The sequence below is a fragment of the Natator depressus genome, chromosome 3 (genome assembly GCF_965152275.1).
Source record: "Natator depressus isolate rNatDep1 chromosome 3, rNatDep2.hap1, whole genome shotgun sequence".
Lineage (NCBI taxonomy): Eukaryota > Metazoa > Chordata > Testudines > Cheloniidae > Natator > Natator depressus.
This window is the reverse complement of record NC_134236.1, coordinates 109,538,901-109,560,583: the sequence shown is the minus strand read 5'-3', so window position 1 is coordinate 109,560,583 and position 21,683 is coordinate 109,538,901. Positions and strand designations below refer to the sequence as shown.

The 21,683-nt window shown below is 40.3% G+C and overlaps 1 protein-coding gene across 1 annotated transcript in view; it reads left to right on the top strand.

Moving 5' to 3' along the window:
* PLAGL1 (PLAG1 like zinc finger 1) overlaps positions 1–21,303 on the top strand; it is a 67,796-nt gene extending 46,493 nt beyond the window's left edge. The window contains exons 3-9 of the mRNA XM_074948546.1: positions 6,573–6,728; positions 8,061–8,173; positions 10,569–10,718; positions 14,056–14,097; positions 15,983–16,108; positions 17,034–17,530; positions 18,198–21,303. Coding sequence (XP_074804647.1) covers positions 6,573–6,728; positions 8,061–8,173; positions 10,569–10,718; positions 14,056–14,097; positions 15,983–16,108; positions 17,034–17,530; positions 18,198–19,455 — 2,342 coding nt within the window. The 3' untranslated portion in view covers positions 19,456–21,303. The remainder of the gene's footprint in view (positions 1–6,572; positions 6,729–8,060; positions 8,174–10,568; positions 10,719–14,055; positions 14,098–15,982; positions 16,109–17,033; positions 17,531–18,197) is intronic.
* The last annotated feature ends 380 nt before the right edge of the window (positions 21,304–21,683 follow it).

Below are 21,683 nucleotides of genomic sequence, written 5' to 3'. Positions count from 1 at the left end.
CTTCCTTCCAGCCTTCTCTCCAATCTCCCACAGCCTTTTTGACCTCATATGGCATCTTTCCCATCCTCTCTCCTCATCCATCTTTCCTGCTCACTCTGTCATTGGATTACTGCAATTTACTTGATGAAAGGTTTTCCTATAAACTTTATGGAAATAAAACATGGATGACCAACATCATCTTCACATTTGAAGTCAGCCATGAAGAGCTGTGTTTTCTTTGGTTCAGACATTGGTGGCTATGAAAGGATGGTGGTGGTTATTTTTTTGTCCAGATGGATAGCCAGTGTGTGTTAGAGCTGCTGTGAACTCTTTCCACACTCCCAACCCCAACCTCAACTCCCCTGGCTCTTCTCTAAGTCCAGGCAGCTCCTGTCACTGAGCCACCACTGCATTGACAGTGGCAATTCTGCAACAGAAAAGCTTCAAAAACAGACTCCAAGGAGAAACTGCTGAGATTGAATTAATATGCAAACTAGATACCATTAACTTGGGTTTGAATAGAGACTGGGAGTGGCTGGGGCATTACACGTATTGAATCTATTTCCCCATGTTAAGTATCCTCACACCTTCTTGTCAACTGTCTAAATGGGCCATCTTGATTATCACTACAAAAGTTTTTTTCTCCTGCTGATAATAGTTCATCTTAATTACTTAGCCTCTTACAGTTTGTATGGCAACTTCCACCTTCTCTGTATGTGTATATATATCTTCTTACATATGTTCCATTCTATGCACCCAATGAAGTGGGCTGTAGCCCACGAAAGCTTATGCTCTAATAAATTTGTTAGTCTCTAAGGTGACACAAGTACTCATGTTCTTTTTGCGGATACAGACTAACACAGCTGCTACTCTGAAATCTGAGAGATACTGTATCAAAAAGTATAGCTCTAAAAAGTGTAGTAATGCTGGAATTTGCAGACATTAGTTTTCCCATCAATGCCCTCTCTGGCTGGGTCAGTTATATAGCCTTCCAGATGCCATCCCTATGGAATAATGGCAGGGAGGCTCCGAGTATACTCTGTAGAGTACTTCTGACATTGTCAAACATTGTCAGTTGCATTGGCCATACATGATTGTCTGGATGGTTGGAACTAGAAGAACCCATTGCAACTATTTTTTATATGAAGTACAACTCTGAGCCTCCAATCCTGCATTGAGAACTGCATGGGCAGATCTCTGAATCCACACAGAGCCTTACTACCCTCCCTGGAACTCTGCACATGTTTTCTTGTAGGATCAGGACCTCACTGCGCAGTTCTGTATACATCTTGGACATGGTACACAAGAGTATGTACTTAAACTCATCTTGCACTAATCTTAGTTCCCAGCAGCACTACTCAGAGTGCTTACAATTAAGCACACATATAAATCTTTGGAGGATATGGGCCTATTTATCTGTATTCACACAAGCATGGGTGCAAAATTCAGTGGTTCTGTTTCCAGAGCCTTAATCTTCAGATTAAAACAGACAATATATTATCAACACCTTATGTAAAGAGACAGATGCTTTAATGGAAAATGGCAGTGACTACTTATCATAGGTAAATTATTAACTAAGATGAGTTTTAAACAGACTTACAGACACTTGGCACGGTTTTTATTTAATACTGCTCTGATGACTCATTCTTAGATGCAGGAAGGGCAGCATAGGAAAGTGAAAAGAACAGGAGTACTTGTGGCACCTTAGAGACTAACAAATGTATTTGAGCATAAGCTTTCATGAGCTCACTTCATCGGAAACAGATTGACAGAGCCAGAGGAGTACCCAGAAGTTACCTACTACAGGACAGGCTCAACAAAGAAAATAACAGAACACCACTAGCCATCACCTTCAGCCCCCAACTAAAACCTCTCCAGTGCACTATCAAGGATCTACAACCTATCCTGAAGGACGATAGGTTGTAGATCACTCTCACAGATCTTGGGAGACAGGCTAGTCTTTGCTTACAGACAGCCTCCCAACCTGAAGCAAATACTCACCAGCAACCACACACCACACAACAAAACCACTAACCCAGGAACCTGTCCTTGCAACAAAGCCCGTTGCCAACTGTGTCCACATATCTATTCAGGGGACACCATCGTAGGGCCTAATCACATCAGCCACACTATCAGAGGCTCATTCACCTTCACATCTACCAATGTGATATATGCCACCATGTGCCAGCAATGCCCCTCTGCCATGTACATTGGTCAAACTGGACAGTCTCTACGTAAAAGAATAAATGGACACAAATCAGACGTCAAGAATTATAACATTCAAAAACCAGTCGGAGAACACTTCAATCTCTTTGGTCACTCGATTACAGACCTAAAAGTGGCAATTCTTCAACAAAAAAAACTTCAAAAACAGACTTCAAGGAGAGACTGCTGAATTGGAATTAGTTTGCAAACTGGATACAATTAACTTAGGCTTGAGTAGAGACTGGGAGTGGATGTGTCATTACACAAAGTAAAACTATTTCCCCATGTTTATCCCCCCCCCCCCCCCCCCGTTCCTCACACGTTCTTGTCAGCTGCTGGAAATGGCCCACCTTGATTATCACTACAAAAGGCCCCTCTTCCCCCCCCCCCCCCCCGTGTATGGTAACACCCATTGTTTCATGTTCTCTGTGTATATAAATCTCCCCACTGTATTTTCCACTGCATACATCCGATGAAGTGAGCTGTAGCTCACAAACACTTATGCTCAAATAAATTTGTTAGTCCCTAAGGTGCCACAAGTACTCCTTTTTGCAGATACAGACTAACCCGGCTGTTACTCTGAAACCTGTCATAGGAAAGTGAGAGAGGCAAGAAGAGGCTTTCAGTGTTGTTGTAAAACTAAGTTATTTATCTGGTTTTGTTTATGGTTTTTTTTCCCCCCTTCCCAGTGCTTTAATAACCAGTCAAAGTTTTTAACCTGTCTCATGCTGAGTTACCACTTCTTACCTCCCCAACTACAGTTATTTGGTTGTCCAAACAGTGGCTTCCTAATTCACTGTTAGGTCACTTAAATCTTTTTTTTTTTTTTTTTTTTTAGGCCATCATTTTCAAATCTAGTGCCCAAGGATAGGCCCCAAAGTCCATATTTGGGCACCTGAATAAAAATGGCCTAATTTCACTGTTGATAACACTTGTGATTTTTAATCATGAGTCTCATGATTTTTGGTAATTTTTCTGTAGCTCCAGCTTCCGGAATAATTGAATATGTGAGAATTTTAGCTTTCATTTAAAATACAAAACAAAAGTAGGTTTCTAGCCCTCAATAATGCCAAAACTAACTGGAAAACATGAACCTTGAAAGTTTAAACATCATGATGAAAATTAAAAAAGATCCTAATCTGTTATTTATTAAAGTCTAATGATTTTTTTTAGCCAGTCATGGTTTGAGTTTTTGAACGCTTGGGATTGGCAATACTGTAAATTTCAGAGATATTGAACTCCCACAATTCCCACTGAAATAAATTGGAGTTTTGGGGACTTAGAACCTCAAAAAAGTCAGGACACTTTTATTTAGGTGCCTAAATATGAATTTTGGCCTAAGCTTTCCATTTTAGTTAGTTATTGGGCCTGATTCTGCTTTTGAAGGCATGTGTGGTTCCATTTGATTTCAAAAGGAACTATGTAGGAATTACCAGAGGGCAGAATTTGATTGATTTCAAAATTATGTAATTACTTTCGAGGTTTTATTTAATACTGCATATATTATAGACACATCCTCCTCAGAAGTCTGATAAAGCTAGTATTCTAAGTGTTAAAGAAATGAAATAGGCTGTAATTTAAAAAGCTAAAATCTCAAATATTAATGAAGTTCAGATTTGGGCAGAACCTGCATAGGATTTAAAAATCTCTTTTGACACATAGCCAAGATGCACTGGAATTTTTAACTACGCAAGTGCTCATTTTTATTGTACAATTCAGCATCTTAAAATATTCTGATTCCTTCCCACCATCTTGGGATGCACTTTCACCGTTGGTATGCAGAATTCTCTACTGAGCACAGCTGCATAGTCCACCAGCATAGTTGAGTTGGAAGTTAACCAAATCAGAAAAACTTGTGTAGAGTTTAACTAATCTCTTGGAACTGGTTTGTTTATAACACTGATAGGTGATTTGTAATGCATATAGAAAGTGAGCATCTGGAGAATTTGAACAAAAGGTCATAGCTTGTTTTCTTGATCTTCTTGAACAACATATTGTAGCACTTTAATGTTAACTATACCCTTTAAAGGGACTATATTAAATATTGGTAAACAAAGTGATTTTAAAATTGAAAAGTTTAAGGTTTGAGTATAACTGCCTAAATACTGTTGATCAGTCTTTTAAAATGGACTGAAATGAAAGGTTCATGTAGCAGGATTTGTTTTAAAGATAATGCTGTCTGGGGAAAAAAAGAGAGTGAAAATAGTCTCTTGTGCTGCATAAGAACACAGGCCTTATACAGATTTGATCATTCATCCCTGTGCCTCTTGTAGCTCCTTAAAAAAGGACAGTTTTATTCATTGTAAGAATAGTTCTCACCTGAATTCTAGAGACCTTGGCAGTAAGCTTGTTTCTATGGTATTAACTAAGTGCCCATTTCTAAAGTGGTTTTCACAGCCTTTCAGCCACACATTTCTTGCTGATCTTGACATGAGTTAGAGCTTAACAGTTACACACTGCACTGAAAATTTGATTTACACTCATTAGTATAAAATATTAAACATGGACCTCACTTACAAATCTCAGCACTTGGGGAAATTAATTGTTTTTCACATCAAACTGTATTTATGTTCTAGAATAACAGATTTATCTTTTTCATTGTGTCTCTCTGGAAAACACCATAAACAAAGGCAGACAAGTGCTAAACTGATCTAAATAAATGTCTTGATTAATCTGCTTTGATTTTTTGATGGCAGTTGCCTGTTTCTAATGCAGTTCAGTACTCAAAATACCCAATCTTTTGAGGGACATATGTTCCAAAGTACCCCCAAAATCTTTTCTAAACCACTTTAGTCTAACTGTAATTTTATAGTGCAAAAAAAGGATGTTTTCTTGAATTACATGCCAAAATATTCTAGCAACACTATGCAGTAAGCCACCCTAAACAAGGGAAACAATCATATCCATAAAGGTACAGACATAAAAAATCCAAAAATAGCACAACATTTTCCAAAGTAGTTTGATTTAATTAGTTCTCATTTTATGTATGTTTTTTTGTGAGAGGTCAGGGGGAGATGTGCAGCTGTATTATGTTAGTATGCAGCATAACTATTTTGTGCTAAGATCGATCAAGCCAAGCAAGTGATCAGGCTGGGTCCTGAAGCCAAGTGCTTCAGGGCAATTTGTTGGTGATGCAGCAGGCGGCACTTTTTCTTCTTAGTCTTGACCGAAAGAGCCAGCAGGGTGAAGAATCCTTATATGCACACACAGGTTGGGCACGTAAGGGGATGGATGAAATTCTTTCCCAGTTTTTCTAGGCAGCTGCTAATGCAGAGAAAATGTATTTGTGATGAGATAGGACCCTGCAGCATTAGTCTTTAGAGCTTGGGACAGAGATCCCCAAAGTGTGGCACGAAGGACCATCAGGGAGGCACCGTAGGGCCCAGGCAAGCCCCCATGGGGTTGGGGAAGGAGCTCCACACAGCCCCACCCCGCCCCCTGCTCTGCTCCGTTCCAGCCCCCAGCCGCGTCCCTGGCTCCTGGCCTCATGTGCGCCTCTCCCCGTCCCCAGCGTCAGCCGCGGCTCCATTCCCAACCCGGGGCTGAGGCTGGGGGCAAGGTCAGGAGTGGAGCCGCACCTGGCCACAGGGCCGGATTGCTGGCCCCCACCACAGCCCAGTTGTGGCTCCAGCCACAGCCCTGGCTGCGGCTCTGGCCCCAGATCCACCCCCAGCTGCAGCCCCAGCCAGGGCCCCCTTAACACTGTCCGCATTCTGCCCCCAAAGCCGTGGCCCCACTCCTGGCCCAGGCTCAGGGGCGGTGGGGGGCATGGACCTCAAAAGTTTGGGGACCACTGGGTTAGGAGCAGTGCTGGCCTGTGCTCCTTTTGCATGAGATCAGGTAGAGGAAGTGTTGCACGGATTCGCACGCTTTCCCTTCCCTTCTTTGGCATATGAGGGTGTGTCTACACAGCAGTAAAAAACAACCTTGTCATCTGATTTCAGCTTGTGGTCCCAGAACCTGGGCTCCAGCCTGAGCCTGAACATTGACACTGCAATTTTATAACCTCACAGCCCGAACCTGAGTCAGCTGGCATGGCCAGCCACGGGTGTTTTATTGCAGCGTAGACGTACGCTGAGAGTTAAAGGAGGGGTTAGATGTGACAAGTTTCATGGCAGCAGAAAATTGTTGGGCAAATTCTATGTCCATGGAAATGCAGAAATTGTTTTGTGGTACGTCTCTCCTGAGGTGGCTGCATTTCATTTGAGGGTGAAGTGGGCCCTGTATTTAGCTAGTGTATCAGTTTGTTTGCAAAGGGCTTTGGGATCCTCCAGTATGAACGGTGCTATAAGGTGTTATTTTGCAGTCTCCTTTTCATTCCCAACTTCTTGGGAATAGAGGGATAGTACATTACTTTTGTAATTGGGAGCTTTCTTCTTGGCTTATAGGGTGTGAGGACTGTGGAAAAAGCCTTATAGGAGAATGTAAACTCCATGGACCACTCATCAGGGTTAAAGACAGGGTTATTCCCAGTCGAGCCCGCCTTACCCTACCTCACTACCTCACTTTGCGAGTGCTGGAGCTGCGAGCTGGGAACCAACAGAGTAAGTATCGTAGCTCTTTCAGCTATGGCTTGGGAAAGAAGCGATGAAAAGGTACCAACACGGCTTGTTTTCATAAGTAACTTAGAGGTGGTATTTTGTTCAAATAGTTCTAAACAGCCTATCTTAGCTGGGCTCAACCGAAAATTAAGTCCCAGAACCTGCCACTGATGGAGACGGAGAGGCAGACAGGCCAAACCTGAGCAGTGCTGTGACCCCGTGCACCTGGTGATAATGGCACTTGGTTTGGGGGCCTCATCAAATGTATTTCTACAACCATTTCCAAGTTTTCATGGATTTTATTCAAATTCATGATTTATGACCTCCGTGACAAAATTGTAGCCCTTTCTATAGGTACTTCAGTTAATTGTGACATAGGCGTGCAAAGGGGGAAAGAGATGAAAGAAACAAAATTCAGAGGGCATATGAATTCAGTACAATTCACCTTTTCGGAATCTGAAGTCAGCATTGTAGAAAGATTGTATTGTTTCTTTCAGGCAACATGGTAGTTTGTTGGAGTTTGGAGAGAGAGGGGGAATTAGAAATTCCTTGCTAATTTACAGATATTCCCCAATGATTGTTATATAACTCTAATTCTGCCTAGATAGTACTGCAGAATATGAAGGTCTTCTGTGCAGTACTATCAATCTTAATATGCGGGAATAATGGAACATGTAAGATAGCTTACTTTGTACTTCCTTAGCTATACACACTGATTGACAAAGCTGTCCTCTCCAGCAAACATGCCAAGGTGCAGAACCATAGGGAAGGGATATTTAGCAGCTTACAGTAGCCCTGCTGACACTCACGTCATTCTGTCTGTTCCATACTTCTAGCCCCACAGTTTAATATGGAAAATTGGCAATTTATCATGAATTAGACTTATTGGGTAAACTTTCCAAAACCACCCAAGTCCCATTTTAAAAAGTGACTTTGAAAATTTTACCCATTAGAGCAGTGGTTCTCAAACTTTTGTATTGGTGACCCCTTTCTCACAGAAAGCCTCTGAGTGCGACCCCCTTTATAAATTCAAAACTTTTTTATTAAAAATATTATTAAAAATGCTGGAGGTAAAGTGATGTTTTGGGGTGGAGGCTGACAGCTCAAGGGCCCCCCACGTAATAACCTTGTGATCCCCTCAGGGGTCACGACCCCCCATTTGAGAACCCCCCCATTAGAGGTACTTGCCTGATTTATTGCTCAGCCTGAGTCTAGGAGAGGAATTCCATGTGACCATCCTATTTTACACTTGTTCATTTCCCTCAGTTGAAGCTATTTGGGATTTAGATCATGATGTGCATATTCTTCTTAAACTGGTCTTATTTTTATTCACAGTCCTTGGAGTGTTTGCTAAGAAAGTTATACAGAAGAGAACACAGTTTGGTCCTTATGTTGGGAAACTATCTACAAAACTTACCCACTATGATGACAACAGGCTAGTTCTACAGGTAATGAACTCAGAGGTTCAGCTGGGCTTTGGAGGATTTTCTTTGCTGGGTTTCAAGCTATTGCAGGAGGGTTTGTAATATTTCAATTTTTTATTTATTTCTTTTTTAAGTGGCATAAGCATCTCTCTTTTTCCTATTCAACTTTCATAGGCAAGAGTATTCATACTGCACATGCAGTCATGTCCAAAGTTTCATGGTTTTCAGGTCAGTGTAACTTTAATTGGACAACTGGTATTCCAATTCTGATCTAATGATGCATAATTTGATATAAACATAATATATGATGCAGACCAATTTGATCCTCTAGTGTAATGCTGAGGTGCTGGCTTGTATTTGCCCAATCTAGAATTTGTCCAATCTATTTTTAAAATGGCTATAGCCAGGGTTTTCTACTAGTTCCTTGGGAGTGTTATTCCTCAGTCATTGCTGTTAGGAAATTTTTCCAGAAGGTAGGAGAGAACAGGCAGAGCTTTGGCAAAATCTGTCCTTTTATATTTTCACTAACCGGTAATCCAGGCACCATTTGACTTTAATCTTTGGTGAGAGTGGGTCGTTTTTTTATATAATCTTTTTCTGTGGGTGAGTCAGCAATAGTGGCAATAACTGGTTAAGGCACCTGTTGAGTGAGGAAAACAGGATAAAAGGGGGCAAATATTTTTAAACGTAAACCACAAGACACATAACCTTTGCCACGTTGCTTATAGCATTTGTTGTTGTCTTGTCTATTTTGGTTGTACGCTATTTAGCCATGTCTTCCTATGAGTTTGTAGAGTGCCCAGCACAATGATGAGAGCTTTTGGGCACTTCCACAATGCAAATAAATAATATGCATCTTAAAGTTGTATCTAGGTATACCTCATGTACCATCCTAATCATGCACACCTTTGTTTAAATTTTAAAAATACTTGTTAGTTATTCGCCTTGATTCCCTTCTGGATTACAGTATTCCCTGCTAGCCTAGCCATCTGCCTAGGGAAGGGTTGCATTGGCATAGGACATTTGCTACCCCCACAGGCCCATAGACAACCAGTGCAGCCCTGAAAGTGACCAACAATAGCTGATACAATGCACCCAGTAGGAACCCCACTAGCAAAGGCTGCCTATAGACCTCTGCCAGCAAGTTAAAGCTGTCCTCCGATGGAACCCCTTTGGGAGGTTGACAGTGCAAACAACATCTGCCCACCTCTGTCCCCGCTCCAGACACAGCAACCTGTACTGGGGCCGAGAGTATAATTTATAACAACTATGCCAGTATGAGTGAATCAAACACTTGCTAGTTTCCTCCTCTTAGCTGTCTTTTAACCAAGCTTTACGCAATTCCCCCTGCCCCTTCCTCTGTCAATCCCTGTATCCCCTTAATTATCTTAAGATTTATATTCTAAATGGCTGATGAGTTACCTCATGAGATAGAGAGAATGGCATGAGACTTTACCCTGAATTTCTTCTAGCACAACAGCAGGAGCTTTGTCTTCTCTCTGCCAGAATCCTGAGTGTGACTGAGGCCAGCATTTATGCAGCAGACATGTATTTTCATCAGCAATGGCAGTGTTAGATGGAAAGCTCCCAAAGGCGATGGAAATGCAGGGTGTTTCACATAATTGCTTCTTAACTCTCAAGAGCTTTCAGATGACCAGTGGAGCAGATAAATGGCATATTTGTGTATGTAGTATCAACATACTGGATGTGGACATACCGCTACAGCAAGACAATCCATCTTTCAGTGTATGTCACTGAAGGGTGACATCCTGGCAGCAGAGCTGAAGCCTCTTGCCCAACACATTCCTTTCTTTTTCCAACTAAAAGGAATAAAGTGAAGCCGAGAGAATGAGAGACTTTCCAGGCATTGTCATTCATTAGTATGACTTCCTTATTGTTATGGGAATACAGCATGTGGTCAGTCAAGAGGGATGAATGTTGAAATAGCAAGATACTGGATGTTATCCCATTAGACTTATGTGAATTATATTATTTTTCCATGCAAAACAAAACTTCAGTACAGCATTTAAGATTGAGATATCAAGCACTTTGGAAATGCATTACAGTTCAAAGCTTATCTTTCTCCCTGTCTGCTTGCGCTTAAACCTTAAAATATCTTTCTAAAATTATTTGTCAAGTAATAGAACCTGTAATTACAGATTTCAAACAAATACCTGGTTACTTCTATGCCTGGGCCCCTCATAAATTGTACAGTCTTAACCTTTTTTATTTTTTTTTTCTTCCCAGTTGGCTCATTTAAAAGTCACTTATCTTGTTTTTAAAAACATCTTTGTATGAAAAAATATATAAAAAGCATTGTCCCTGACTCAGATTCAACAAAAAACAGGTTAGTGTGTTCCTTTCCACAGCTCTGTTATAACTCGTGCCTTCTCCCATACCCTCTCTCCTTTTTCTTCAGGTATTGAAAGATGACGGAAAGTACTTTCTGGATGCTCCCAATGAAGACACTGGTAACTGGATGATGTTTGTCCGACTGGCCCGGAACCAGGAAGAACAGACCCTTGTAGCCTATCAGTACGCTGGAGAAGTCTACTTCACAACTGTTAAGGTAGTTAAAGCTGCACCACCTCACATTACTACCATTCAAATGATAGTTTACTGTAACCAAAAACTCAGAGGAGACTAGCTCACCTCATTACAGATGAGAGGCTGATTATACTTAAGTAACCTCCTCTCCATTACACACCCCTCTTCATAACATTTAATGTACAATCAAACAGGCTGCTTTCTGACTAGACTTAATGTGTCATGGAATCTGCTGCAAGGGATAGGAAAGAAAATGATAGATAGTGGTGGTAAAAACAACTCAAATAGCATGGTTGATAATTGTAGTTTAAGCATGGATGTTATCAAAATATTCTTTTTCAAATCTGAATTGGTTTGTGATGAGCTTGCTCTAGCAGTATTACATCCAGCACAGCTTTGTTCGGGAAAGGACAAACAGTACCTTTCTTTTCTTAGTTATATAATGAAACAACTTGTGGGAGACCAGTTGCTCAGAAACTGGATACTAAACAGAAAACTTTGAAAGCTCTACAATACTGAATACTATACTCAAGAACAGTGATTTAGCTGGAGACTTACTTTTCAGAATTTCTAGCACTGTGATCCTGTTGCAAGGTGACCAGTTTCTGAGAGAAACTCTGTATTTATAGGTGAAAATGAAATATAGCACCTTGCTTCTTGGCTTTGTTCTGACCACTATAAAGTGGATCCTAAGACTACAGCAGCTGTAAATCTTAGTTTACTATAAGACTGCAATTTTATTCTCTTGCCGTCTCACAAATAAGATTTTCTAGTAATGGAGTAAATGTGACATTTCTTGTTTCACATTTTTTATTAACTATATTTTACTTGAGCTACTGTATATCATGTCTAAAGAAGGCATACTTTAGAGGCCTAGGAGTCAAGAACTCACAATATCTAATAGCAGCTCTGCCCCAAATTTTCTGTGCGACTTTAGGCAAGTTATTTAACTGATTTATCTATCTGTAAAATGGGAATAATACTTACCTACTTCACAAGAGTGTTAAAAGCACTTTACAAGCATTAACTAATTCTTGCAAGATATACAGTGCTATGGAAGTATTACTGGTATTTGGCTACGTAAGAACGTTAGTGTAAAAAGGGACAGGTGATAACATGTAACAGATTGTCACATTGTCTTGTAGAGGTGAATAATAGTTCTGTATTCAAGATTCTGGAGCAATCCACAGTACTTTTGTGATTTTATACAAAATAAGATTACATCTATACCATACAAGTAAAAATGAGTAGTATTATCATGAGTTGGAAAGCACGAACAAATGCTTTTTAGGGCTGTCAAGCGATTAAAAAAATTAATCGCGCTGTTAATAATAAAATAGCACTTATTTAAACATTTTTGGATGTTTTCTACGTGTTCAAATATATTGATTTCAGTTACAACACAGAATACAAAGTGTACAGTGCTCACTTTATATTTATTTGATCACAAATATTTGCACTGTAAAAAACCAAAGGAATAGTATATATCAATTCACCTAATACAAGTACTGTAGTGCAATCTCTTTATCATGCAAGTTGAACTTACAAATGTAGAATTATGTACAAAAAATAACTGAATTCAAAAATAAAATAATGTAAAACTTTAGAGCCTACAAGTCCACTCAGTCCTACTTCACCCAATCGCTCAGACAAAGAAGTTTGGTTACAATTTGCAGGAGATAATGCTGCCCATGTCTTATTTATAACGTCACCTGAAAGTGAGAACAGGCATTCGCGTGACACTGTTGTAGCCGGCATAGCAAGATATATTTATGTGCCAGATGCGCTAAAGATTCATATGTCCCTTCGTGCTTTAACCTCCATTCCAGAGGACATGCGTTCATGCTGATGACAGGTTCTGCTCGATCACAATCAAAGCAAAGCAGACCGATGCATGTTCATTTTCATCATCTTAGTCAGATGCCACCAGCAGAAGGTTGATTTTCTTTTTTGGTGGTTCGGATTCTGTAGTTTCCGCATCAGAGCGTTGCTCTTTTAATACATCCTCCACACCTCATCCCTCTCAGATTTTGGAAGGCACTTCAGATTCTTAAACCTTGCGTCGAGTGCTGTATCTTGCTGTAGAAATCTCACATTGGTACCTTCTTTGCGTTTTGTCAAATCTGCAGTGAAAGTGTTCTTAAAACAAACATGTTGGGTCATCATCCAAGGCTGCTATAAAATGAAATATATGGCAGAATGCAGGTAAAACAAAACAGGAGACATACAATTGTCCCCCAAGGAGTTCAGTCACAAATTTAATTGATGCATTTTTTTTTAACAAGCATCATCAGCATGTCCTCTGGAATGGTGGTCGAAGCATGAAGGGGCATATGAATGTTTAGCACATCTGACACGTAGATACCTTGCAATGCTGGCTACAAAAGTTCCATGCGAATGACTGGTCTCACTTTCAGGTGACATTGTAAATAAGAAGCAGTCAGTAATATCTCCTGTAAATGTAAACAAACTTGTTTGTCTTAACAAGGAGGAGGACTGAGTGGACTTGTGGGCTCTAAAGTTTTACATTGATTTGGAGTGCAGTTATATAATAAAGTAAATCTACATTTGTAAGTTACACTATGATAAAGAGATTGCACTGAAGTACTTGTATGAGGTGAATGAGAAATACTATCTTATTTTTACAGTGCAAATATTTGTAATAAAATAATATAAAGTGAGCACTGTACACTTTGTATTCTGTGTTGTAATAGAAATCAATATATTTGAAAATGTAGAAAAACACCCAAAAATCTTAAATAAATTTCAACTGGTATTCTATTGTTTAACAGTGCAATTCATCGTGATTTTTTTTTTTTAGTTAATTGCATCAGTTAACTGTGATTAATCGACAACCTTGAAGGAAAAGCATTAGGGCTGTGATAATGAGTTAGTCAAGCTATATTTAGGGTGACCAGACAGCAAATGTGAAAAATCGGGATGAGAGGTAATAGGAGCCTATATAAGAAAAAGACCCAAAAATCAGGACTGTCCCTATAAAATCGGGATATCTGGTCACCCTATCTATATTTTCTTGCATAATTTATATGTTACAGGCCAAACTCTTTGCAGGTGTCAATGAGTGCTGCTCTATGGACTTCAATGGAGCAGCACTCATTTACTCCAGCAGAAAATTTGGCCACACACATCTAACTTGAAGAATGTGGTATGGTGGATTGAGTCTTACCAGCCTAGCTGTACTCTGCATCATACGAGAGGCTGGTTCAATAGTGACCTTGCTCCTCTCACTTCTGAGGAAAAGCATTGCTCACTGTATTGTGGGAGTGTGATGAACTGTTCCTGGAGGAGAGAAAGGGCCACTTGCTACACTAAAGCACATCCTGCTGTTTACTTCACAGAGTAGCCATGGAGTTGGTCACAGAGAAAGCTATTTCCTACAGGTAGGAGAAAGAACACCATAAATAACGTCTGTTAAGAGTGGTAAAAAGTGGTGACACCTCCCCTCCCCTTTATAATACAGAGATGAAGATCCTTAAGATTCAGTTTGGAACAAAGAAAGGAAACTGCAATGAGACAAATCTGCTGCTACAAAATGTGTATATGTACATGTATGTATGTAATTTTTGTTTAAGTGACTTATTTAGCTCTCATTTGCCTATTGAGTGACTAGAGAACACAGAGAATTTGGTGAAATACCACCATGAATGACAAATCGCTACAACACATTTTAAAAACAAAAATCCTACAGTATACAAGCAAATAAGCATCATCCATGATCAAAGTCCATCTGACCACTTAAGAATTTGTGTGTATTACCACATCATTCCTATGTCTAACACTGATGCTAGGAAAGAACAAAAATATTGATGTAAAGAAGTCACACGTAGCACAAGACCCAGCCATCAATCTTCTCTGCTGTTTCCTCCACAGAGCATGGAAATTATATAAGAGTGAAATGCTAATGTATTTACTGCTGCTCACTCTGTATTTTTCTGTAATTTATCATATCTTTAGCCAATAATAATGCATAGTATTTACCTTGGTCTTAACCTCAATGACCTTTGTTAAATTTCCTCCTCCCGGTCTTTAAGAATTGTACAAATAAATAACTGATTTTTCAACTCACACTGAATAGTAGTTAAAAAAAAGTTGAATTTTGAAACTAGGCTGTAAACCAAGGTGCTTAGGGGAGCCGACCTTGAAAATTCCAAGGTCAGGGCAGGCTGCTAAAAGGAGAGCAGATTATCCCTAAACTGTGCTTCTGCCCCCCACACTGGTTATCAAGAAGCTAAAAAAAAAAATAAAAAAAAGTCACCCAGCTCCTTTTATTGAATTCTAGTCTCTGGCTCCCAAACAGCAAATAGGTCCAGTAAAGTGAAAAGTTATTTAAAACTCTAGTCACTAAGCAAAATGTTCTTCTGATCCCGCAAAGGGCCACCCATGTAACATAATATTAGGTTGGAACTTATACAACACTGCCAGCCAATCCTTTAGTATCTAACACCAAAGGTTTATTAGAAAAGAATGAGAAGAGAGTCGTTAAATGGTGAAAGCAATTATATACATACATCATATATCAGGTTCTTAGCAGAACTGGTGACTTTGCTGGCTTGTAGAGTCCCTCTGGAACACATCCAAAACTTGGATGGGTCTATCAGTCCTTTGTTCAAAGCTTCAGTTCGCAGAGAAATTACTCCAGAGGTGAGAAGCAGGATTGAAGACAAAATGGAGAAGATGCAGCTGCCTTTCAATATCCTTTGCCATGTGGCCTGTACATCTTCTGTCCCAAACACAAGCTCATGGGCGTGGAAGAGCTCTTGTAATCTCCTGTCCACAACATGTCCCTCATGTCTTGCTGACTCATAGGCATAGCTCCTGGCTTCTCTCAATGGGTTCATTGTAGAGTTGATTGCCCTTGATTGGCCATCCAATAGGTTAGATGGTCCCAGACAGATCGGTCTCAGCAATGTCATCCAGAAACACAGCACGGGTTGGAGATGCAGATATATCATACATATTTGTAACTTACAAATTAAAAAAACAAGGCCATCATACTTAGCAAATCAGAACTTTTCCACTGATACCTTACATGGTGCATCTTGTAAGATTCATTGCAATTTTATAATATTGGTATCAATATTATAATAAATGGTCACCCATATTCCATACAGCATCACATAAGCTATCAATGGTTTAAGCAGATATGAAGAAAACTGTTCCTGTAAAGGTAACAACTAGACTAACACCTGTTTTAAATAAGATGTAAAAGTTTCCTATAGAAACAGACAATACAAGTAAATACTGGGGATTTTTTTCCATTCACAGCCAATTGAACCCCACACAGAATTAAAAGTGTGGTATGCTGCAGATTACGCCAAGTTTATGGAAGCTTCTGCAGTTGTCATCAAAGAAGAGTCTGATAGCTGTGCTTTATCACCAGTTTTAACAACAGTAAGTGTCCAAGGATTGCATCCAAGCCAACACCTGGCCTTATCTCAGAAAACTTACCTGCTCACCTTGCCTCAGTTCACATGACTGAAAATGATTGTCAACTAGTCTAACGTTGAATTAACAGTTTCAATCAAATAGCAAAAGAAAAAAGTATTACCTGGAGCTCTGTTACTTTCTGTACAGTACTTGTACTCTGAACAGAGCACAATACAGTGTTGGCATGTAATGGTAAACTTTGGAAAGGCTAACATGCTGGCATGTATTCTTGGGAAACTGAGTACACCAATCCTTAAGGTTGTCCTCTCACCCATTCACTGCTCTAGCTTATGTCCTAACTCTTTGTCATACATGTGCTGCATGTTACAGCCTGCCCCCCACCACCCAGTGTTAAAGCACAAAAGCTTTTACATCTCATTATTTTCTTCGTTCTCCATGTCTCTATGGAGAGAGAGATACATACCCTGCATTGTTGGCAAAATAATCCCACAGGCCCATGGTTTCTGTATAGCTGCAGTATTGCAGAATGCTCTCAGTCTAAAATTAAGTGAAAAACTTGACTGTCTTAACTATGGAACTGTGACTGTGCTTGTTCTTATTATGGAAGTGCAAGAGACACTGAAATTTACTATGCAGAGAAAAAAAATCACCCAAGGCTCAATGAGAACTAGAATAGCAATAAACACCAGACAACAACATGGAAATAATCATTTACCCAATCATTTGTTTTCATGCTTGTACACAGCTAAGATTACTATGTCTCCAACTGAACACCGGTCTGGGTGGCACAGTTACGAGCTATGCCTGTCACTAAGGGAAGCGAGAGGCCTTGGGAAGACTAAAGACGACACAGGGCTGGTGAGAAGAATGTGACCTCTCTCTCTTTGTAATGGTTAATCTGAGGGAACTGTTTCTGTTCTCATTGCAGAGAGAGTGTGCCGACGCCTGGATATGCTCCAATTGTAATAACGTTTTTGGGACTTTAGCTCTGCTGGAATCTCACCAATGCATCAGTAAAGACAAAGCACTTCTCACCAGCTTCAGAGCAGCAAATAAATTAGAACCTCTAAAAGCCAAGGGCAAAACCAAAGGCAAACTGAGTGAAACTGGCTTGGGCACAAGCATTGTCCAGTGCTATGGGGCCATTTCCTGTTCCCCTAGTGCAAAGTCTACCTGTGCCAGCACAGGAAGTGTTTGCGGTTCCATTGTGAGGTTTGTGCCTACATGGAGAAATGATCAGTCTTCACTACTAAAGGAAAGAGAAGCGAAGCAGCCAGACAGTTATCACTGCCGACTCTGCGGGAAGATATTTGTTTCTGTTGAAAAGCTCACAGCCCACACTTACGCCCACACAGGAGAGCGTCCCTACAGGTGTTCCCAGCCAGGATGCATGAAAACTTTCATTTCCAAATATAAACTGATAAGGTACAGCTCCTGAAGGGATAGCAGCCCTTCCCAGTGGGGGTGTGGGGAGGAAAAGATGTCTTTTCTTGGCACTAGTGACATCTACTCGCCAAACTCCATTGGTCATATTTCTATATAGGATGTTAAGATTTAAATAAATGCTGTTCAAGGTACATGAATAAAACAGATTCACTGCCATGTGTTGCTTACAACTATCCATTCCGAGCCCCAAGTCAGGTGGGCTTATATGTGACTCCTTTCTTTTAAGGAACTTGAGCACTTCACAAACATTAAATTGATTACGTCTCACCTCACTTTTGAGAGTAAGTGTTATACCCCTTTTACAGATGAGAGAACAGGCATAGGGAGGATGAATGAGTTTTCCCATTGTATTCCAGCGAGTCAGTGGCAGGACAATAGGTATGCCAACTCCCAGTCCTCTGTTGTAGCCACCAGCTATTCTCTGCCGCTCTTAAGTACAATTTATAATTGCTATTCAAAAAGGTGTTTTTTGCAGTAATGTTAATCTAACTCTACAGACTATAAAAAACCCACTGGTTTGCTATTTAATAGAGTCTGTCTTTTTGAAAACTGTTACCCTAGAGAGCGCAAGTGCCTTCACATTCTGAAGCTGTATTCCACTTGTGTGCATGAGTTCCGTAAACGTGTTGTTGTTCTTCTGTTTTAGGCACTCGGCCACCCACTCTCCACAGAAATCTCACCAATGTGGTTACTGTGAAAAGACCTTCCACAGAAAGGACCATCTGAAAAATCACCTTCAGACTCACGATCCCAACAAAATGGCCTTCAAGTGTGAAGACTGTGGCAAGAAGTACAACACCAAGCTGGGTTACAAACGACACCTGGCTCTTCATGCAGCCACCAGTGGGGACCTTACCTGCAGGATGTGCTCCCAAGAGTTCGGAGGCACAGAAATGTTGTTAGAACACCTCAAAACTCACGCAGGGAAGCCAGGCAGCAGCACCAAGGAAAAGAAACATAAGTGTGACCATTGTGAACGCTATTTCTACACCCGCAAAGATGTGCGGCGTCACATGGTGGTTCACACAGGCTGCAAGGACTTCTTCTGCCAGTTTTGTGCCCAGAGATTTGGGCGCAAGGACCACTTGACTCGCCACATGAAGAAAACACATGCACAAGAGCTGCTGAAGGGCAGGTTGCAGAATGGTGACTTTCAGGGTCTCTTTGACCCTCTCTCCCCATTCAGACTGAAGGAAGATGCCAGTATCCTGTCCTCTTTTCCTGAGAGGGCTTCTATGCAGCATGGGATTCTGAACACATTGGAAGCAGAAGAGTATAGCAGCCCACATATTCACTGTCAACAAAGCCTACAGTCTACTCATCCTCTGGAACCTCCTCACTTGCTAAGGATGAGCTGTGTAGATAGTCTCTCAGCCACTCATTCTAAACCATCTTCACCATCAATTCCTACCAACCAGAATTTTCATCAGCACAACAAATATGAACTGAGTACTACCTCATTTGCACCAGCATCCCTCAAAAACCTACCCATCGAAGTGGATGTTAAAGCTCATAATGTGAACTTGCTCGAGGACCTGCCTTTACCAGAACCTCACAAAGTCAATCTGGAAGAAGCTTCCTCGGGGGGTGCAGGCGATGCTGGCAAGTACATATTGCACAAGGAGACTGTGACAACAGTTGAATCTATTAGCATGCCCTCCATGGATCTTACTCATATACTGGGTTTCTGGCAGTTCCCTCAGAGTGATAACCAGAATAACAGTGGGGACATCACAATGGCATTTGGTCATGAGGAAGCACCACACAGGCTGAGCTGCCTCAACCAACAGCAAGGTGCACAGCTAGCTCTGGGTGGAGTGGCCCTAAACCAGCTTCATCCCCATTCTTTTTCATCCAGTACAAATTCTGTAACATTGCCTCATTTTCACCATGCATTCAGATAACTACCATCTTTTTTAGGGCTCCTTTTCATACCCAGATTTCTGAAGGAGAAAAGCCCCAAACCATTTAAGAACTTTTAGAAAGGACATTATAAACATTGTAGAATGTTCCAGGAAGTAACAGAGTGAATAGATGTATTTTATCTAATACTTACTAGTTTCATAGCATATGACACTTGCAACAATGCCATCTTTTCTGCTCAATACCCTCCATGTTTTCACACTTAAACTAAATAGCTGAACTAGTGTTCTTCAATGGAAATACAAATGTATCTAAAACATGCACAAAACATGATGGCTGCTATGGGGGTGAGGGTGGGAAACATAACTTTTTAAATGAGCCATGACTCGCAGTTAGTTTATACAAATGACTTGAACATTGTTCAGATGTAGAATCTAGGAGGGTCCAGTAGGTTTTAATGGCAAGCACTTAATCACTGAGCTTTAAGAATTTTTAACTTAAGTTGTGACTTCCTTCAATTATTTTATCTCCTCTCACTTTTTTAAAAACAAAATATTTGCTCTGGTGATTAGGTTGAACTCAAATTTGTTTTTTTTGAAGTGCACTTCCGCTGTGTGTGGAGATACGGTGTTTTCTCTGGGGCTGGAAATAACTACCACTGTCGTAGCCTAAGAATAAATGTCTTGTATAAATGGCTTTTTCTGAAGAGGAAGTATATGGTTAAGACGACACATTAATTTTCATTTAGACCGTGATCCTGCAAGATGCTAGGCATTCTGGGCCTAATCCAAGAAAGCACTTAAGCCTAAACTTAGCTTAAAGCACGAGTAGTCCCACTGACGCCAGCACTCAGCCCCTTGCACAATCTAACTCTCAGGCTATGTCTACACTAGCACTTTTTTGTCAGCAAAACTGCACCCCAACCAACAAAAGCACCAGTGTAGACCGCACTATGTCAGCAGGAGATACGTCCCGCCGACATATCTACCATTGCTCATTGGAGGTGTTTTAATTATGCGGCGGGAGAGCTCTCTCCCGCTGGCATAGCGCAACTACAGAGGAGACCTTACAGCTGCGCTGCTGTACAGTCTGTAGTGTAGACGCAGCCTCAGGAAAGATTATGTTCCCCATCCAAGCAAGCTCTGTTCACTTTTGGTTGATAATGATGGCCTTTGTTTAGTCCAGGAAAGTGGTACTTCATCGTGAAAACAATGAGGAGTCTGGTGGCATACAGACTAATACGGCTACCCCTCTGATACTTATTCATTGTAACAATCTGTAGCATAAATGTTCCTTGGCAGCTAAACTACTCTAGCAACATAAGCTTGATGTTACAGTCCTCCACGTATGCATGGTAGCTCTTGTTGCAGTCAATGACTGGTCTAAAGTCCTTCTGGATGCAAGATCAGAGAAGGTCCCACCATGTCTCTTCCACAGCTACAAATAGTGTCAAACCCCCACTAAGGTTGGATAAATATATGGCAGGTATGAAAATGTTAAGTAATTTTATATTCATGGTTTCAGCACAGTAGTAATTAACAAGTTATATCTAGCCATTAAGTTACATTTGTTTGTATAAACCAAAACAGAAATATGCTCTTTTTGTGTTTTGTTTTTGTAAATTGTCTGTATATAGTTCCTTTCTAAAAGTCTTCAGGTGTCAAAGTGCCATCAGCTGACACGACCTGGTGAACTCATGCAAATTGGAAAAGATACCACACTACAAACTCTATTTTTTTCAAAAGAAAACCTTCAGGGTTCATTCATCTCCCGTAAACCACTTCACAAAGATCCTGTGGTTTTTAGTTTGCTGCTGTTGCTGATTAGGTTCTTCTGCATCAAAAGGAAACACAGAAATGTAAAGTCCAAATCCTGCAAGGTGCTCTCTGCCCTCAAGTCCCATTAAGTTGTTTAAAAATAGATTGATTTATTAATGAACTACTAAAAAAAGCCCTTCTCCGAAAACTTCAGGAATGCTAGTGTATGCCTGTTGTGCATTTTTAAATTATTCTAGGACTTTATGGGTAAAAGCTTTAAAAATTTGTTGTGTGGGTGTAGATTTAGATGAATTAATTTACTGTGTTGTCCTTTCTGATTGCACATTGTATTCACTTTGCTTCATCCACTATTGTATATCTTTAACAATATGGATTTTTATAGGCATTGTCTAAACATATAATATTAATGAGCATTTTATCAGTTTGGTTTGAACTTCTGCAAAGAGTTGTAACTAAATATTTAAATCATTTTCCTTCACTTAAGGGTCACG